This window comes from Trematomus bernacchii, unplaced genomic scaffold, assembly GCF_902827165.1.
Source record: "Trematomus bernacchii unplaced genomic scaffold, fTreBer1.1, whole genome shotgun sequence".
In the NCBI taxonomy this organism is placed as follows: Eukaryota; Metazoa; Chordata; class Actinopteri; order Perciformes; family Nototheniidae; genus Trematomus; species Trematomus bernacchii.
Window position 1 is genome coordinate 759581 of NW_022987588.1, and position 18304 is coordinate 777884.

Here is an 18304-nt window from a genome sequence, read left to right on the forward strand (position 1 = left end):
CATTAGCAAGATTTTGTTCCATTGGAGGATGATTGCACTGCTAAGTCAAAATGAATTGATGTAATGAAAATGACCACATGTCATTCAAGTACCCTATATAAGAATGTCATGTGAACTTGCCTGAATACACATGATAAAACATTTAAAATGGTATACACTTTTAACACTTTTCTGCATGCACTCCCTTCAAGATGAATGTGTGTGTCCTAAAAGTGGCTTTCATCCGACATACAGAAGTAACTCAGCTTGTTGTGTTAAACACAGAAAACATACTCCGCACTTATAGGATGAACTATCACATGTCACGCCTAGCTTTATTTTCTTGTAAACATTTCCACTTTTCATTTTATGGGGCGAAAGGCTGCTGAGCATGGGAGGGTTTAATGCTTTTCAAACACACAAGTGCTCTGAGAAGCTGTTGAGAGGTGCCCGACCTCAGCGATGGTAAATCCGCTGTGGCTGTTGAGCTAGATGACCTGTTTATTTGGACTTGCAGAGCGCCTGTCTCAGGCTTCTGGACCGATCAGTGAATATGTTGTACACAGAGTCAGCCATGATGGTTTCTACAGCCAAGATAAGCAACAGTAACTGCCAAACGGCTGAGCACTGGGAGGAGAAGCCTGTCTATTTACTGCTCGCAGGAACCTCAATTAAACAAACAGCCAAAGTAACTGGTTAAGGATTATTTTATTACTTAGGATTTTGTACAGTTTCTACCATGGAAAAATAACATGTAACATAAGACTGTATTTACAATTCCATTTTTACAAAATGTCTTTACAAGATTTTTTTGCCGGTTCAAAAACTTGAGACTAGAACACACAAAACATTCACATTCACACACATCCAAACCAAACTTTGTAATACACACATAAATAAATATAGACATTCACTGACTGTTCCACGACAAATATTTCTACAGCCAAGAACATGTACAATTCATCATTTCCACACAAGTTATAATTTCATTAATAAACATTACGTATTACTCCCAATATAATTCTTTGTTAATCTGTTAATGAAATATTGCTAAGATAGTGAAAAGAGGTAACACAGACATTATTTCATGCCAACAGAATGCTAACGGTTGTCATGCAAAACCATCACAAGCTTTCAATTTAAAGCAAGTAATTCATTTACAGTTCAAAAATCAAATGTACTACATGCAACATACTATGTGAAATATTCTGGGTTAGACAACAATGACTTTAGTTACATTATCCATCAGTACTGACTGTTTGCCTAAGCGCCTCTTTAATGGGTAACACAAAATAAATAGATGAATTTTTACTTTTCTTTCTTCATGAATAAACAATTGTTTTACAGTTTCGGGCATTTCCTACCATTCATCTTCAACCATCTTCAATCAAGTATGTGTTTCTTCAAACCATGACATCATTTCTTGTTATTTATCAACCTTTTGTATTGAAATGTTGTTTATATAATTTACAGCTGTGTACGATTACAGCTGGATCACTATTGGGTCTTAACTATTACCTACTGAAGAACACAGAATATGAGACCTTGCTGTATGAATTTCACTGTACAGACCAACCCGTCCGCTGACATGCATCAGTCGAGGGAGAGGGCTTCAGAAGGAATAGCTGATGTGTTGTAGAGCCTGGAAAAGATGGACCCATATTTCACAAGCAGGGGGGGTCAGTTCATGGTCTGGTGCGCTGTGTTTCTGTTTGGTTCCACACATTCCTTCCCCGACGCACAGGAGCAGAGAGCCACCTGAGCTTCTCTCTATTGGGTTTTCCTCGGCCTGCAGCTCAGTGCCTCTCTACTGATGGCTTCTGGTGGTGAGGGTGCCGGAGTCTGGGTCCTAATGGAACACATGCAGGAGAGTCAGATCTTGGTAATATTTGACTTTAAAGGTCCCCTATTATACTCTTTTTCATCAATATATTACAGGTCTCAGTTATATACAAAACATGTCTGTGAAGTGTTTGGCTCGAAATACCAAACAGATCATGCATTGTAGCATCCCATAAACCCCTCTGTTTCAGCCCTGTTTCAAAAGTGCTGATTCTGTGTCTGTTACTTTAGATGAAAATAAGGAGCCACTCCCCACGCCCCTCTGAGAGATATTTGTTTAAAAAGAACACAATGGTGCTCTAGGAGGAGATTCAGGTGATAAGGTGGGCGAGTGTTACCTTGGTTGGTGATTGGCTAATGGTTACACAAGCCAAAAAATCGTTATGACATCACAAAGTGGCCAAAATCTGATCAGCTCATTTTCAGACAGGTTTTTATATAAATGGATCAGGACAAAAAGTTTCAGAATCTCTTTACACTGAGGGGACACATATTTATGTATAAAAGACATGAAAAAGTGGATTTTGCATAATAGGTGACCTTTAATTTCATGCAGTGAACATATGGTAGTTTTGCTCCTTGCTCTTGCTGAGACATTTTTTCAACCTGGTATCTAGGTCATAAATACTTTTAATGTACTCTCCATCTGCTGGGCTAAAAACCCAGCTTTTATCTTTTCTGTAAAAACAATGCCTACATGATTACACAAAGTGATGCAATGAAAGCACAGCATCTATTCTTATAACTGCAGTGTAAACATTGAAATATTATCCCTTTATAAATGTGATGTGTTCAACAGTCGCATTTCTGGAAACCTGATGAATGTACGATCAATATCTAATCTCCTTTTTAGCTCTGTTTTGCTTTCCACCAAGCCATGAGGGACCTTTTTAGCCACTAAATGCTCCACTGTGTTCCCTAGTTAGGCATGATGTGGTTGTATTGAAAAATGATGCAGGCAATAAAACCAAAAGAGGTTAGCTGAAATATGCCAAAATGCTTTGTAGAGCAGACTGCTGTAATTCTGTGTGGGTTCATCACTATGAACGACCCCTCTTACACTCAAGTAGGCGTGTGATCCTTGTGGTTGTTCAATAATATATTGATCATACTTTAAAGAATAGTTTGACACTATGGGAACTACACTTTTTTGCTTTCTGGTGAATGATTATATGTGCCGAGTTCATTTCTTGGCTCTTGCCTGACAGCCCGTTAATGGACTAGCTTTGAAGGTACAGATGGATTGATTTTGTAAACGTTGGACAGAGCCGAATTCAAACTGAAACTGAAAAAATATTACTTTAAGAAGAGATTAAAGATCTACAGTCTACTCTTAGCACCACTGAATGAAACAAAAACAAAATTACATTTGTGGATAGGATGTAGCACAAAAGACAGTTGCAGTTATTTAGTACTTACGGTGTTGAATGACTGGTAATGTGTTGGGGGTCTGGAAAGTCTTGACAGTGGCAGGACCTTCCCCCCCAGTTGTTATGACCTGCACCTCCAGTCTGTAGTAGGTGGATGCTCGCAGGTTGGACACCACAAGCAAGTTATGATCCTGTCAGGTGAGGGAGGAGAGCAGCAGAAAACAGAAGATGCAATCAGTTAAATACGACAGAACATGCCTTTGAATGAGACAGGACTTGAATTGGCCGTATATCAGGGGAGTATCAGCTGCGGAGCTATCAAGCACAAGCCACAGACGAAAACAAAGACTTTGTTTTCATAAGGCTTGCTGTCTCCCCTTTCTTTTGCAGCCAGCTTGATAAAGGGTGCGGTGGGTGGTTTTATTTATAGACAAGCTCCAGAGGCTGGGAGGTGCAGATAGGCGGAACGTGTTGATTGAGCAGATTATGTCAAAGCGCTGCTTTTTCGAAGCTCTCACGGAGGATAAAAGAGGAAGACGTGAAGGCAGATGAAAATATAGAGGAGGAGAACTTCCAGCAGGACACAACACTTCCTCAGATCTCTCCATGTGCCCGTCTACACACCATCGCTTATCACAAGATTCATGCAAAGAGGCCACATCAGTGTTATCCTCAAATCACCCTCACCTCTGACATGCTGTGAAACAAAGTGCTGCAAATAGAACATATCTTTCTACTACAGGGGACATTTACAGATTATATATGACAGCATTATCCAGTGGGATATGGACACATATTCAATCTGAAAACAGCCCATACTCTATGGCTGTATCGCGACTCAACATTAGATAAACAGCAATCCAGTTTTAATAAAAATAGACTTACAGGAGGCAGGATCTGGGACTGGGAGATGATGCTGTTGGGCAGGCTGTTTTGCCGGCTTTCAGTGGTGATCTCGGCCCAGGTGACCTGGAAGCCTGTGATTCGCTGATTGGGAGCCACCCTGGACACACGCCACAAGAAGTTGCCGGTAATATTTCCCTCGATGATGGAAAAAGAGGCCGTCAGGTTCTCTGGCTTAGCCAAAACCTTTGGAAGCCCTGGAGCTGTTACGAGAAAGGTGGTTTAAGTCACAGTGTTGATAGTGAAGGAGTAGCTGGGTTATAAAACACATTTGCTTTCTTGCCGAGAGTAAGATGAAAAGATGGATTCCACTCTCATATCTGCAGCTAGTGAGCCTTTGTTACCTTTGGAGCCAGGTTAGCTGTTTCCAGTCATGTGCTAAGCTAAGCTAACTTGCTTCTGGCGGTATCTTACATATTTACTGTACAGACAGTGACATCTACCTTTCCATCTAACTTTGGCAAGAAAGCGAATAGGTATATTTCCCTTAAACAGTGTATACATGTATTCCATTAATATGATAATAATATGCTCACGTGTCTGATTACTGTGTGTCCACACTTAAACACATCCATTTCAATATACCCCTTACAAATCAAAAGGCTGAAGACTCACCTCCCTCCCCAGGGCAGGGGATGTGTTTGTGAGTCTTGCTGCGGATGGTAGCACAGGACGGTGTGAGGAAGGTGGTGCTCTCGTCCTTGGAGCGTCTCTTGGACTTCAACATGTGAACGGTGACTTTGTACTTGCAGGAGAACAGCAGGCCCGGGAGGTTGATGTAGTTCTCCTGAGCCAAGAAACACATTATTCAGCCATGATGACTTTGACATGTCACCCAGGTCAGGTCCCATGGAGCTTCAGAGATAATTAAATACACAGCGGCGGGGCAGATCACATTCCCGCTCATGCCTCAGGAACATCACCCCCACATTACAGGAACACTTTGAACACTCACATGGTAGAGGTTAAACCACTATCCTTTTATTCAACTTACAATACAAATATGTTTATATAGCTTCCACATGTGGCACAAACACGACTTAATTAAGAAACAGTAACCAACGTGGACTTATGGGTAACTTCTAATAAAAAGGAACCGCCCGTGAATCTGTCTTAATTAATTCTGTGCTACACTCATTTAAAACTTGGATCATTTATTGATCCTAACCAAAAAAAAGAAAGCGCAGTTCTCATCTCATTTGCGGAAACAAAAAAAATCCTGCTGACTAGTGGATTTGGATCTTGCATTTGTAATAAAGAGGCTCTACATTAATAGGCAGTCGCTCCCCAGAGAGAGGGTGTGTGTATATTCTCTCTGATATGAAACAGCTTTGATTAAAAGTGAATGAGGCGCTGCGCTCACATAAAAGCAAAAGCCTGGAATCCTTCCCAGTGATCTATAGAAAATGGATGTATATTTCCTAGCAACGTGAGCGCTGGTCCCCAAAGAATGTGTTGATTGCCAGGCCTCTGCCATCCTGTATCAGCCTGAGCCCAAGCAGTTAACCAACCCCCCCACACACACTCCCAGACTCGACATACCCCTACCCAGCAGACCCTGCACTCCACAAGAAAGCCCTACGCATGCAGAATGCAGGAATAATGGAGGTGAATAATCTCCCATTCCGGGAAACATTGTTTAAGTAAATGTGTTTTATTGGCCAACATGCCTGACCACACGACTGACTCATAATATTCAAAACAAAAGCCAGAGATTTGCCCAGTGCAAGTCCATCACAACAGGGCTTCAGGCTCGAGTTGTTTTCTTTAGCGGAGCGGCTCTTTCTAAGCATCAGACAAAAGGTTAGGCGCGTGCTTTGCATAGCGTGGAGCTGCTGATCCAAACATCGCTCTGCACTCCAGGACCCCGCAGTTTGAAGGTGTGTGAAGCGGCTTCTGGAGACTAACCTGTGTGACAGATTTCTCTGGTCCTCGGGTCTCGTTGTGGGCGCAGTACTCCGGCATCCACTGGACATGGTAGCGACTTACAGCGGGGTCTGAAACAAAGGGAGGAGGTCACATAACAAAGACATAACATAGTATCCAGATTTTCTGAGCAATAAAGACTAATCTTTGAATCTATTAGCTCCTTTTATTAAACATAAAAGGAGCAGTGCTTTGAAAGCGTTGAATTGCTCTTGTCAGTGTTTTATTGTATAATGAATAGTGTCAAAGTCATATAAACACAAAATCTACTGACAACATTTTTTTATACGCGTTGACGTTTTATTTGATTCTTTCATAAAGGAAAATGGCAAATATGTATTGTTTTCATATTCTCAAATGTTATGATCTGCTGCTTTTTTGAGCTCGTAACAAATTGTGCATTTGATTAATCGCCATCAAAACAAGCTGCCTCTAGACGGGTATTTCTTTCTACGTTATAAAATCAATTTATCATATTCAAAATAACCCTTTAGCAAGACACTGATGTCTAATCTGCTCTCTAGTACTGAATGTATTTGCATAAAAGTTGAATTGCTTTAGACTAAAGCATCAAATCATTATGATGGTCAAATAAAAGCCAAGTGAAACATGTTGTGGGAATAAAGTATAGAGTAGTCTTAGATATCCTGAAGAGCGTAATTTACATAATTTACATAACTATGGTAATTTACAGTTGCGTTATGTAACTGCACCCACTGTACATTCATTTGGATATCAAAAGTCAATCCGACAGGCTGAGCTGATTAACTGATGAGTATCTCACATATTACAACTCTCCCTTTCTCTCTCCTATTGATGATCACGATAAACGATAAAATAACTTCCTTCTCTATCCCTGCATTAGTTTATTAACATGATTTTTCTGTTTCCTTAACCTTCCCTTTTGTTCCCTGAAAGGCTCAGTTCTCAATCCAAACTTTCCTGCTTCTCCTTAAATGTTTTGCTTTCTCATTAGTTGAGTATCAGCCTTGGTCATGCTGGGACACTGCAGTCCCGTTTTGCTTCATTACTGTACAGTAGCTCCTCATGAGCTCATTGGCAGTGTTTATCGGCCTCATCTTGTGTTACTAGATTTATTTTTCATTCAACTGTTTCGCTTGGATATGTGAAATACTTCTCCGATTAATAATTGAGTTATGCTATGTTCGCCCCTCGGCGGGGGCCTGGGTTGTAGTGGGGGAGATAAAAGGGGGCCTTTGAAGGCTTAGACACAGATCTGGCACTTGGAGCCCCTGAGCTCTTTGGAAGCAGAAGAGAGGAATTACAGGGAACCGGGAAATCGGGAAAAAAATAAACAAGATATGCTTCGCCCGCTTTGACAGAGAGGGGATGTGGTATGTAAAACAAGAAATGGGACATGGAAATCAGGTAGAGAACAGAACCTCAGCAGTGTTCGATAAATCATGTCTGGAAGGGAGCCTCAGAAGTGCCGCCACCGCTGGACTGCTGTCTATTGTCTGGGTGTTGGGCAGACAGTGATAAATTATCGGAGCCGGTGTACAGTAAGGTTCACTTTCACTGCTGGAGAAAGCCCAGAGGCCGGGCTGCTTTGGATCACAGAGACAATGAGTGAGGGCTTAACCACGGTTCAGTTAACCTGTCCCTTCTTTCTGTCACACAAACCAGATGTCCAGAGACTACAACTCTCCAGGCCATCTGTACGTCCGCGTGTTTACAGTAGTGGAACACAGGTTGTCAGAGTCAAAGCCAGGGTCATACCTCAGACTAATGAGGGGCAGTGACACACACACACTGCGCTGCAAACAACACACAGAAAAAAGAAGCTGGACTAGGATTAGCACTGCACTGCAACACTGTGATTCCCAAGCCACGCTTGATCCCCGTCAGCATCACTCAGCCCTCTGAGTCCAAGCCAAGCTCGCTAACAGCTCTGGGCCAACTCTATCTCCCTCTCTCTCTCCGATTCAGCAGTTGGTGTCTCACCAGGCCTCTGCTACGCCAGGGTTTGCATTCTTGACTCTCAGATGTGGAGTTTGGCTTAGGCGATGACATATATTAGTAACATAACATAGACCAGTGAATGGGACTTGACAGGTTACCCTGAGAGCATGGCTTTCAAGGTTTCCATATTTCCACTCTGGTATTAACAGAAGGGCTGGGGAATAGCCGCCGCTGGGACAGGCATTCCTATAGGCTTTAACCCCTTGCGGAGCTGCATCCCACGACCGTTTCTGTTCCCCATGACATCAGGTCTTGTAAAACAAAATGGAGCGCTCCAGCACTAATGCGAGGCTGAGGATCTATTAAATACAGCTGTCAATAAATCCCATTGCACCGCTCTGGCTCTGTGTGTTTATTGTTCTTTACTAAACGGTGGATCAGCTCTACCAGTCCGTGGGCAGGTTCACACCAATTTGCCCTGCATTCACATTACTGAGCTCTCACAATGACACATTGTTTCACTTATTTCATTTACACCATTTTATACCACTTTTTTTTTTTTTTAAAGGAATCTTGAGTAACTGAGAATCAGTCATAACACTTTATTATGGTTTACATGAGTCATAGTGATTGATGGGGATGATGGGGTGCTAATTAGATTCTAACAAAGCTGTAAATCAGTGCAGTGGAGTACGTACCTCCCCGGTTCTTCCAGTAGACACGAACCTGCAGCTGGCCATCCTGGTAGAAGGGCGTACCGACCTCGAGAGGACCAGAGGGGCGTTTGGCCAAGGTCGAACCAAGAGGGGATATCTCCTCCTTCTTTGACTTGATCACTGATTTGACTGGGAAGAGAAAGTAGAACTGTTGGCTGATGTAGCTAAGACAGTGACTATTGTTGTGGCAGACTCTCCAGCATGGTAACAGGAACATTCCTTTGTAATATAACAGCCGTTACAGCACCTTCTTTATGGATTAATGTGGCGTCACTCGATGGGCACACATAGTTCTGCATAACACTGCCAAGGTTAGAGGTTCAGTTCCCCCTAGGCCACACATACTCAAAATGCACACACGCATAGTGCTGAGGTTTGGTCTGCTAAACACGCAGGAGCTTCAAATGAATGCAGATGTGCTGTAAGCACACCTTGGCCATTCCTGCTTTTTGCAATTCGCATGATGATTGTTTGCCTGAAGAAAGGTTCGCAGAGCCAGATCTATCTCCACACTTTGTTTTATTGCAGAGCCAGCACTGAGGCCTGGAGACTCTCAGTCATTTAGAAAATTGGAATTGTCAAGAAAACAAACACACAAAAAGCTAAGTGGATTCTTCTTGATTGGTTAATCCAATCCTTTATCTGCAAACACAACAACTCGGGTCCTTCCAGGTTTTTATTTGTATTTCAGACACTGCATGTTTCTCTAAATTTCACCTACTCATGATTTGGTTGTTACAAAAAGTCCGATTTTGGTCCAACCCTTGTAAAAAACAAAGTTGCTTTAGCTAAAGGCACAAACTACAGGTGAGGATGGTGGCATTTGGTATAGTTTTGGCAGGGGGTAGGTAGGTCATAAATTGGACAATCCTGAGAGGGACATGGGTTTCTGTCACATATCTTTTCAATTTCAAAGATCCATCCAGAAGCTGTCCGTTTACATTTCCTTCAAAAGTCTCATAATATCATTTTAGTGGTAGAGCTAAATTAGATGAACAGCAATGTCACAAGTGTTCATTTTGTTTGGACTATGAATATCTCTCCAAAATCTCTTGGTAATCACTCCAATCGTCTGACAGTTCAACACGACAGGAAATTAGCACCAATGTGTACCTGAGTCATTATTCTGGGAGGTGCTGAAGTGGAGGGAAGCCTTGGAGCCCTTCAGGCGCACCTGTCCCCAGTACGTGACGGCCTGCAGCTCTACAGTGTAGCTGCTGTTCTGCTGCAGTCCCTCTAGATCTACCCAGCTCTGAGCCTGCGAAAACAGAAAACACTTGTATGTTAGCACACTGACACCTGAGGCTCCTTTCAAAGCCCTGTCACTGTCCCAGTCCTCGCTCAGCCTGGGCCCACCCGCGCCTGTGGGAAAGCCCTATTTATTAAGAACACATGTGGAGCAGAGGAAGGTATCGTGGCGAGGAGATAGCCTTCAGAACTTTGTGAGGGAGCCGTGTTATCAGAGCCTCCCAGGGCTTCCTCACAGTGTTTGACTCGCAGCATTCCACCATCAGCGTGAGCTTCATGAATTCTTGTTATTGACTGTGCGTGTTTTGACATTCCTCTGCCAGCAGGCTGCTTTTAAAGCCCTGAGGTGCCAAAGTGGAAACCAGTAGTACATGTGTCAATGGGTGTCTGGTATCTCCCACCTCTATCTCCTCTGTGCCACATCTGCTACGCATTTCATACACTAATTCAGAAGAAGACTCACTATAGAGGTGTGTGTGTTGACTGTCTAGACAATCTGTCTATCTGCTCGAGTCTGTAATGAAATGTCACAGATACTGAGCCACAGGTATCAGGTCACATGGTACTGGATGTGGTGTGCAAAGGACTCGCAACATGTTGATTTATCTCCAAGGTCAACGTATGTGCTTAGAGACCCTTTTTTTCAATTTGTGGCAGTATCATCAACACTTGCTTACAGAATTATGACATTTTTATCTAGAAGCAAGAACAATTTTGTAATACTTTCAAAATATTTCCGTGTGGCTTTCTGAGTTGTCCAAGCCAGGAAGTTTTATTATGTAAGCTCTTAACTTGGCTTTTATAACAAAATTGGCTTTGTCTTGTTGACATACGAGACAAAGGGCCATGAAAGCTCTTCATTCTGGATGGACCAAATAGTTGAGAATGTTCCAGTATGCAAACTAAATTGTTTCAACGCATTAACAGTAGGAAATCAATAGTATTTTCATTTAAAAATGATATTGATGTCCTCATTAGAGGATGTTTCATGTATATTTCTATCAGATCGGTCCTGTTTTACTGAGTTTCCCCCATAGTTTGAACACACTGTAGGAATGATTGTAAAACATAATAATAGGGTAGTAAGTGTGAGTAGGGAGTGGGAGAAAAGCTCACAAAAAGCTCTAAAATACCAAAATCAGAAAAAGTGAATAATACAATTGAGATATTAAAGAAACATAGACTTTTGAGATTGTGATTTATCACTATAAATACACCCATTCATCACAGTTAATGTGTTTTCTTTTAAAGCTTAACAGCCCATTTAACGGTTCTTTCATCAGTATACATAAGGAATTAAAACAATGAAGAACACATTGCATCAATCTGTGTGTGATTGATAGCTTTGCACATTTATATAAATAACTTCCATTCCATGTTTATTCTTTCTTCCACTGCAGGCCTGCATGGACAATATTTACAGAGATGTGTTGAGGCCAGAGGAGAAGATGCTGAGATAATCCTGGAAAAGACCCTGTCGTCTTAGAGAGAGGAAAAGGGAGAAAAAGAACAAATTGAGAAAGGCTGGGAAGATTACCCCGTTGGTGGTCTTTCTCCTCTTTTTCTTGGATGGCACTATCGACTTGGAGGGCACAGTCCAGCTCCAGAACACTTTGTAGTGATGTATGGGAATATCGGGCTCCTCTGGCAGGGTCCAGTTCAGACGGGCTGTCACCAGGCCGTCCTCGCCCACCGTCACGTTGCCGACGCGCAAACTGGCTGGCCTGGGAGGGGCGGACGGATCTAAAAGCAACAACAAGAAAAAACAGTCAGCGCCAACAGATTTCAGTACAGCTGTAGACATTTAGAGCAGAGGACGAAGAGGGCCTCTTATTCTTGTATGCGACAAATCTTGAGCCAAGTATAATTTCAGGTTCCAATTCCTTTCAGGCCAAGACACCTTTCACTACTTGTGGATCAGCATAGCAGTGAAGGAGGGGGATTGGTATAACACTGTGTAAGGTAAAATTAGTCCTCCACTGACAATATGCCATCAGATGTTATGACAGGTGTCATGTCACATCCATGGCGGCGTTCAGCAGGACGGAGAGCGCAGGTCAGGGGTTAACAAACACATGCTGCTCTACACTCAGCATTCCTGTACTCTAGCTGATGTGTGTGTGAGTGTAAAGCTGGTTCTGAACATCATGTGTATGCACTGTGACCCAGCTGATGTCAGGAAGAGAAGCAAGGCCACATGCCAGACGCCAGACCAGAGAAAATCTCCCCGTAATGAGAAAATGATTCACGCCACAGCCCTGTTCCTCTCCCACCTGAAACACATTTAATCCACTCCAAAAACACCATCGGACACATCGGTTCACTATACCAGCTAATGTCGGCTGCATAAGAGGAATAAGCAGTCAGTTCTTACAAATTGCCCTAACAAAGTATGGTAGTGCAAAATTGCAATCAGATGATATGGCCGTGCTATAAAAATAACAATGGCATGACAGAATGGCCAGGAGCTCATCAAACCCATGACAGCTCCCATCAATCTATCAGCGTTTTGGCACTGATTGGCCTGATTGGAGATCGGTTTCCATCCCTGCAGCAAATCTTATTCCCACCTGGTGTCTGGATCTGTCTGACAGCCACCCAGAATGCTCTGGGGAGTAAATGTATGACGAAGGATTGACAGGGCAGGTCAACTCACACGCCACCAAAACACACTAATACTTTTTGTAATTGGCACAGGTTTTCAGAATTTGGCAGAACATGGACGTACTTGGGATGTCTGCAGTGTTTCGCTGCTAAACATCTTTAAATCTATTATTGATTAAATAACACAAGTTTGATAAAGAATGTGCACGGTACGTTACACTGCGTGTTGAATACATGCAAGTGATGCAGACACTTTTTGACATGGCAGACAATGAACTCTGCATAGGGCTTATCTGGCAGGCACATGTCTCTGCCTCTGCATGTCAAACAAACAAGTGTATTTGATTTGGATTAGATTAAATCTCAACACATTATATTTTGAATCTGTAATCCCTGGGAACCACAACAATTGGCCATGGCTTTAACAAATGCCATCTGTAGCACAACACTGCGATTTAGTGTCATTCAACTCTGAAAGTGCAGGGTACAGGAGCAGAGCAGCCGCACAGGAAGCCATCAGAGCTTGTCTGTGGCAAAGATCTGAAGTGCATCTAGGTTACGTCAAACCCTCTAGGAGCAAGACAACACTTGCATTCATTTAAAACCTGCAATATCCTGACTGATACAGACATATTACAGTTTGTATGACTGTAAAGAGGGGGGAAGCCCTCCTTTGAAGTCATAAATGAAGATCTAGTTACAAGACAAGAAGAAAAGTGTTGTGTACCACAGTCTCTCCTCATTACCAGCACTCTACCTGGCATCGGCATGAATTACCTTTTCCACTTAACTCGCTGTGTAAATGTGTAAAAAGCTGTGGTGGGGGAACACTTATTTACAATTCAAATGTACAGGGTAAACAAAAAAATATAAAGGTTTAATACCTGAATACAGTTTTAAATAAACATATCTAAGCAGTGTGAACACCATCAGTGAAAAGTGGTCAATATATAATTGATTTGATCACATTACAGTAAAACATTGTCTTGTGTCACTGTATGAAGCCTTGGGGATCAACTTAGGACACACTTCTGTTGTCACTAAACATATTTATCTTTTAGTCCTCTTAAAAGACGCTAGGTTCAAAGTAAAGATGAGATCAGATATTTTAAAGACAAACCAAATGCAGAATTTGCTTAAGTCGGTGATAAAGAAAGCATCACCACTTACTCCTAAGTGAGTGGTGGAGTTTGTATGTTCAGATAAGATCTCTTCTCAAAAGCTCCACCTGTTCCAAGGTCTTAACCATAACAAATGGAGGGCAGTGGGTGTCAAACAGGAACTTAAGGCCACACACACATGCATAAATACATACACACACACACACACAGACCTCTGGAGGAGCGGAAGTGTTTGCTGGGTGCAGTGAAGCCGCGGGTCCCGTGGACATTGACTGCAGCAACTCTGAACTGGTACCATCTGCTGGCTCTGATGTCGGCCAGTTGGACGCGCTCCTCTGCAGTCTGAGGGACAGATGGGGGGAGAGAAAACCACAGGGGTCAGGGTTCATGTGGGGTCACAGCCCCATGTGAGTTTGCTACCACATCAGTCATCTGTGTGTTTCTCTTTGCCAAACTTTCAAAGACACTGCGACTGTGAGGAATGTGCAACAGTGTGCAACAGTCTGTCAGCGCACTGCAGCACTTTCACAGCTGTAGCATGTGGCACGCTGGGACATGTCAAACTGACATTTCTTAGTGATATAAATCCCAAATGTGTGATCAAAAGAATCACTCCCATAACATCAATTGATGGGATCTTAAGCGGAAAACCTTTTCATCTCACTGACAGGCTTCAATATTTTGAACGTATGGTGTTCAGATCCCTACCTGTGCAATAGTCTGCCACTCGGTGGCATCGTCCTCGCTGGGGTGGATGCCATAATTCCAGCGGCGCTGCACCACATAGAGGACGGGCTCCACAGAAATGTTGAACTTGGAGGACCAGCGGATCTCCAGCTGACCTGACGGCTGCTCCAAAAACACCAGCTCTTTCCTCGGCTTGAGAGGAACTCCTAAAAGCACAAACGAGAGAGATGATAGCGTGACAGGAGTTAATATCACCTCCACTGAGAGTACATTTGTAGGTGAACTTCAACAAGAAGTGTGTTGTTTTCCCAGCAAAGATAAATGACACCATCATACTTGGACAGCTACATATTTTTAAAATGAGACATGATCTCACTGCAATAGATTTAATACAGGGTGCGGGTCAGCAGCATGATCTTTCTACTGTAACAGGTTGTGACATTTCCTGGCCACAGTGATGTGTTTAAGAAACTTCTTAGTAATGACACACACTATTGGATATAGGTATTTCAGAAGACAGGTTTAACGTCTGCCATTCCAGCAGACACAAGATACACCAGTGCAAACATACACACAGGCATGTAAAGTTCATTTGCATCATGGCACTTCAGCCTTTTACACAAAGCCTATGCGGTCACATGCAATAAATTAGAGATTTATTAAGTGCAGGACTGGCCCAAGTACTCAGCCAAGTCAGACGGAGTCTCTCAAGTAAATTTATTGCAGCGGAGACATAGTGAGTTGTTGATTGAGCATTGGGCACAGTGATAATGAGATGGAGATTGGAAAAGCAAGTTTGAAAATACAGGAGAATAATACATCCCGCAGTTCTCAATAAATCACCTAGCACTTCAGACCCTTACGCTGTGGCTCTGTCTCTGCAGAGTGGCCCACCACTGCTCTGCATTTATAAACAGCATCAACATGCGCTCAAGGCTACCGCGCGGCGTGTTGGTAAACAACATAATCAAGACTGTACGCAGAGCGCTCGGATCTACTTATATCACTATTCAGTCTTCATACAGGGCATGTAAATGTGATTGATTGGTGCGTATCAAATACTGGAAGATAGAGGAGGTCCTTGAGCCGCATGCATATGGAGTTAGTACTTTGTTTTGTCCCGCTGATAACAGCTCTCTGCTCACTAACAGCTGGGGGTCATTGTGCTGTGGTTTCACAGCTCCACAGTCAAGTGTGTGTGTGTCTGTGTGTGCGCCACAAAACGTGTCACATTTCCTGCGCAACACTGAACACCAATGTAACCACAGCATTCCTACTTCTCCCTCTGTCTTAGCTCATCTTCCCACAAAATCACACAAGAACTCCTGCAAAGCACAAACCAGACAAAAATACACATGCACACACATATAACCTCTCTCTTCCACAATAGGTGGGAGGGCAACAAATGTACTTTCTCTCTCCCTTTGCTCTTTCCAAAGATAACTTTTGGTCAGGTTTGGTCCAAGAATCATACACCGTTCATTTTTCAAGGGCTGCATGCTTCCTCCAAACCGTGATGTAACTGCCGCTGAAGCAAGAGTACAGCATCCATTCATGTCTTAATCATGCCGGCAATTACACTCCAGCAATATAATTCTCAATACTCACGCACATACTGTCATAATGACTGCTCCAATTACAGGGTTGAAGAAAAGACTACAAATGCTGCGCACGAGGACATAGCTCACATAAAGTGAGGATGGCAGATGGGGCGATGGACTCACTGACTTGCTGTGACAGTGTGGAGATAACTCTCTGTGCTGAATTCAATTTCTTTCTGAGATGTTCATTTTCCAATTTTTTTTTTTACTTTTACCACCCATCAAGCTTTCTTTGCCAGCTTCACAGAATAGTGTAAAACTATGTGCCGTTTCGACACACTTGGATTTCATCAGATAGGGTGCTATTCTTCGCGAGAAAAACATAAACATGAAAAAAAAGAGTTGTGTTAACAGAGGCACATCAAATACTTATTTGACTACATTACAACACACACACACACACACACACACACACACACACACACACACACACACCACACACCACACACACACACACACATCACACACACACACACACACACACACACACACACACACACACACACACACACACACACACACACACACACACACACACACACACACACACACACACACACACACACACACACACACACACACACACACACACATACACACACACACACACACACACACACACACACACACACACACACACACAACACACACACACTACACACACACACACACACACATCACACACACACAACACACACACACACACACACACACACACACACACACCACACACACACACACACACACACACACACACACACACACACACACACACACACACACACACACCACACACACACACACACACACACACACACACACACACACACACACACACACACACACACACACACACACACACACGAGAGAGTGATCTCGGTGGGGGAAACGCTTCATTTCTCCCCGCTTGCGTTTGCTAATGGCTTCCAGCATCACAGCTCATCATGGCTAAGACTACACACACACACACTTGTGCACACATAGAAACAATTACGCTCTTCAAAACATGAGCAACTAATTAGACCTTTAACACGGAGGACCCGGACAGGAATTCCATCTGGACTTTCACCAAAACGCTCAGTGTAATTCAGTGTAAATGCAGCGCTGACGGCGACCCATCATGAGCTCAGTGTTTGACTGAAAATCTGCGTGCAGGCTGCTTTATTTGAAGGTCTCGCAGTGTGATGAATGCTTTTCATTGTCCGGGTCACTGTATTGACATTTTCAAGGGTACGCCTGCTTTCATCTTTTCCCCGAATAACGTGCTGTTCACCTTTTAAACATAACATCCACCATGAATCCCTCGGGACTTTATCAAATTGAATATAAATACTAGCATGCTCTTCTGTGTGCATAAGCTCAAAATCGCATGATCTCGCCTCTCTCAACTTCACACAGTAAAACTTGCTTACACAGACTGCAGTGTGATTCAAAGCATACACAGTCGATTACAGCTCTGGTTCAAAGCTTGATTTAGACCCATCTTCCACTGCTCTTGCTTCAACATCTCCTCAACTTTGTTATGGCCTCAGGCTGCCAGCAATTGTGTGCTGAAAATGTATAAAATGTAGTTCCAGCTTCCATCTCCAAGTTCAGAGGCTCTTGGTTCGCTCACATAACAACTCAGCACCCTCAGAACATCAGGCCGCCTTGGGCAGCGCTATTAAACTGTTTCAGTAGAGCAAAGACTCTTGGGTACAGCTGTGTCTGTGAAACCCTCGAGCTTATCCAGCAAACCCAAGGCTGAATGGAATGAAGGATTTGTGGGTGAGGTGCAACACAAAGAGATGAAATAAAGAGTTATGATTCGAAACAAGTTGTCAAAAATTGTTCAAATTAATCAGCAATTTGCGTCATTGAGATTGGAAATTAATGTTTGGCAGAGAGGGATTAATTGGTTCAACACTGTTTGTGAAAATTATGCAAACTGCAACAGTTAATCACATTAAAAACATGACGATCACATTGGACCATAACCAGAGAAAAACATCATTTATTGAGAAGAATAAATAGAGGGGGAGGAAATATCCATTATTCAGCTGATGAACCGTATAAATCTGGTCCCTCCTGGAATCAGTAATGAACAATGATTAAATGAAGAGATGAGTTGCTGACTGCACGGACAATTAAGCAACTTTATTAGTGCACGCAGTCTAACGTTAAGTCATTGAGTGCATCCTAGTCTGTCAACTTGTCACACTCCCTTATTCTGCCGATACGAGTCTTGCATCATAATCTATTCCATTTTATTTAAAACTTGTAATTGCTTTTTGGCCACTTGGGGGAAGCAGAGTGAACACATTGACATATTTTGACCTTTTATGATAATATTTAAGTTGGTATTAACTTAAAAGATATATCAATGTTGAGTTGTATGCAAAACT

General features: G+C 42.8%; 1 protein-coding gene across 1 annotated transcript in view; it reads right to left on the reverse strand.

Annotated features, from left to right (window-relative positions):
* Positions 1–668: 668 nt before the first annotated feature.
* LOC117481084 (anosmin-1) overlaps positions 669–18304 on the reverse strand; it is a 38074-nt gene continuing 20438 nt past the window's right edge. Inside the window, exons 5-14 of the mRNA XM_034128599.1 lie at positions 14341–14525; positions 13845–13974; positions 11445–11650; positions 9773–9917; positions 8642–8788; positions 6003–6091; positions 4710–4881; positions 4077–4297; positions 3241–3382; positions 669–1828 (exon numbers count right to left, since the gene is read on the reverse strand). Of these exons, the coding sequence (XP_033984490.1) occupies positions 1776–1828; positions 3241–3382; positions 4077–4297; positions 4710–4881; positions 6003–6091; positions 8642–8788; positions 9773–9917; positions 11445–11650; positions 13845–13974; positions 14341–14525 (1490 nt within the window). The 3' untranslated portion in view covers positions 669–1775. The remainder of the gene's footprint in view (positions 1829–3240; positions 3383–4076; positions 4298–4709; positions 4882–6002; positions 6092–8641; positions 8789–9772; positions 9918–11444; positions 11651–13844; positions 13975–14340; positions 14526–18304) is intronic.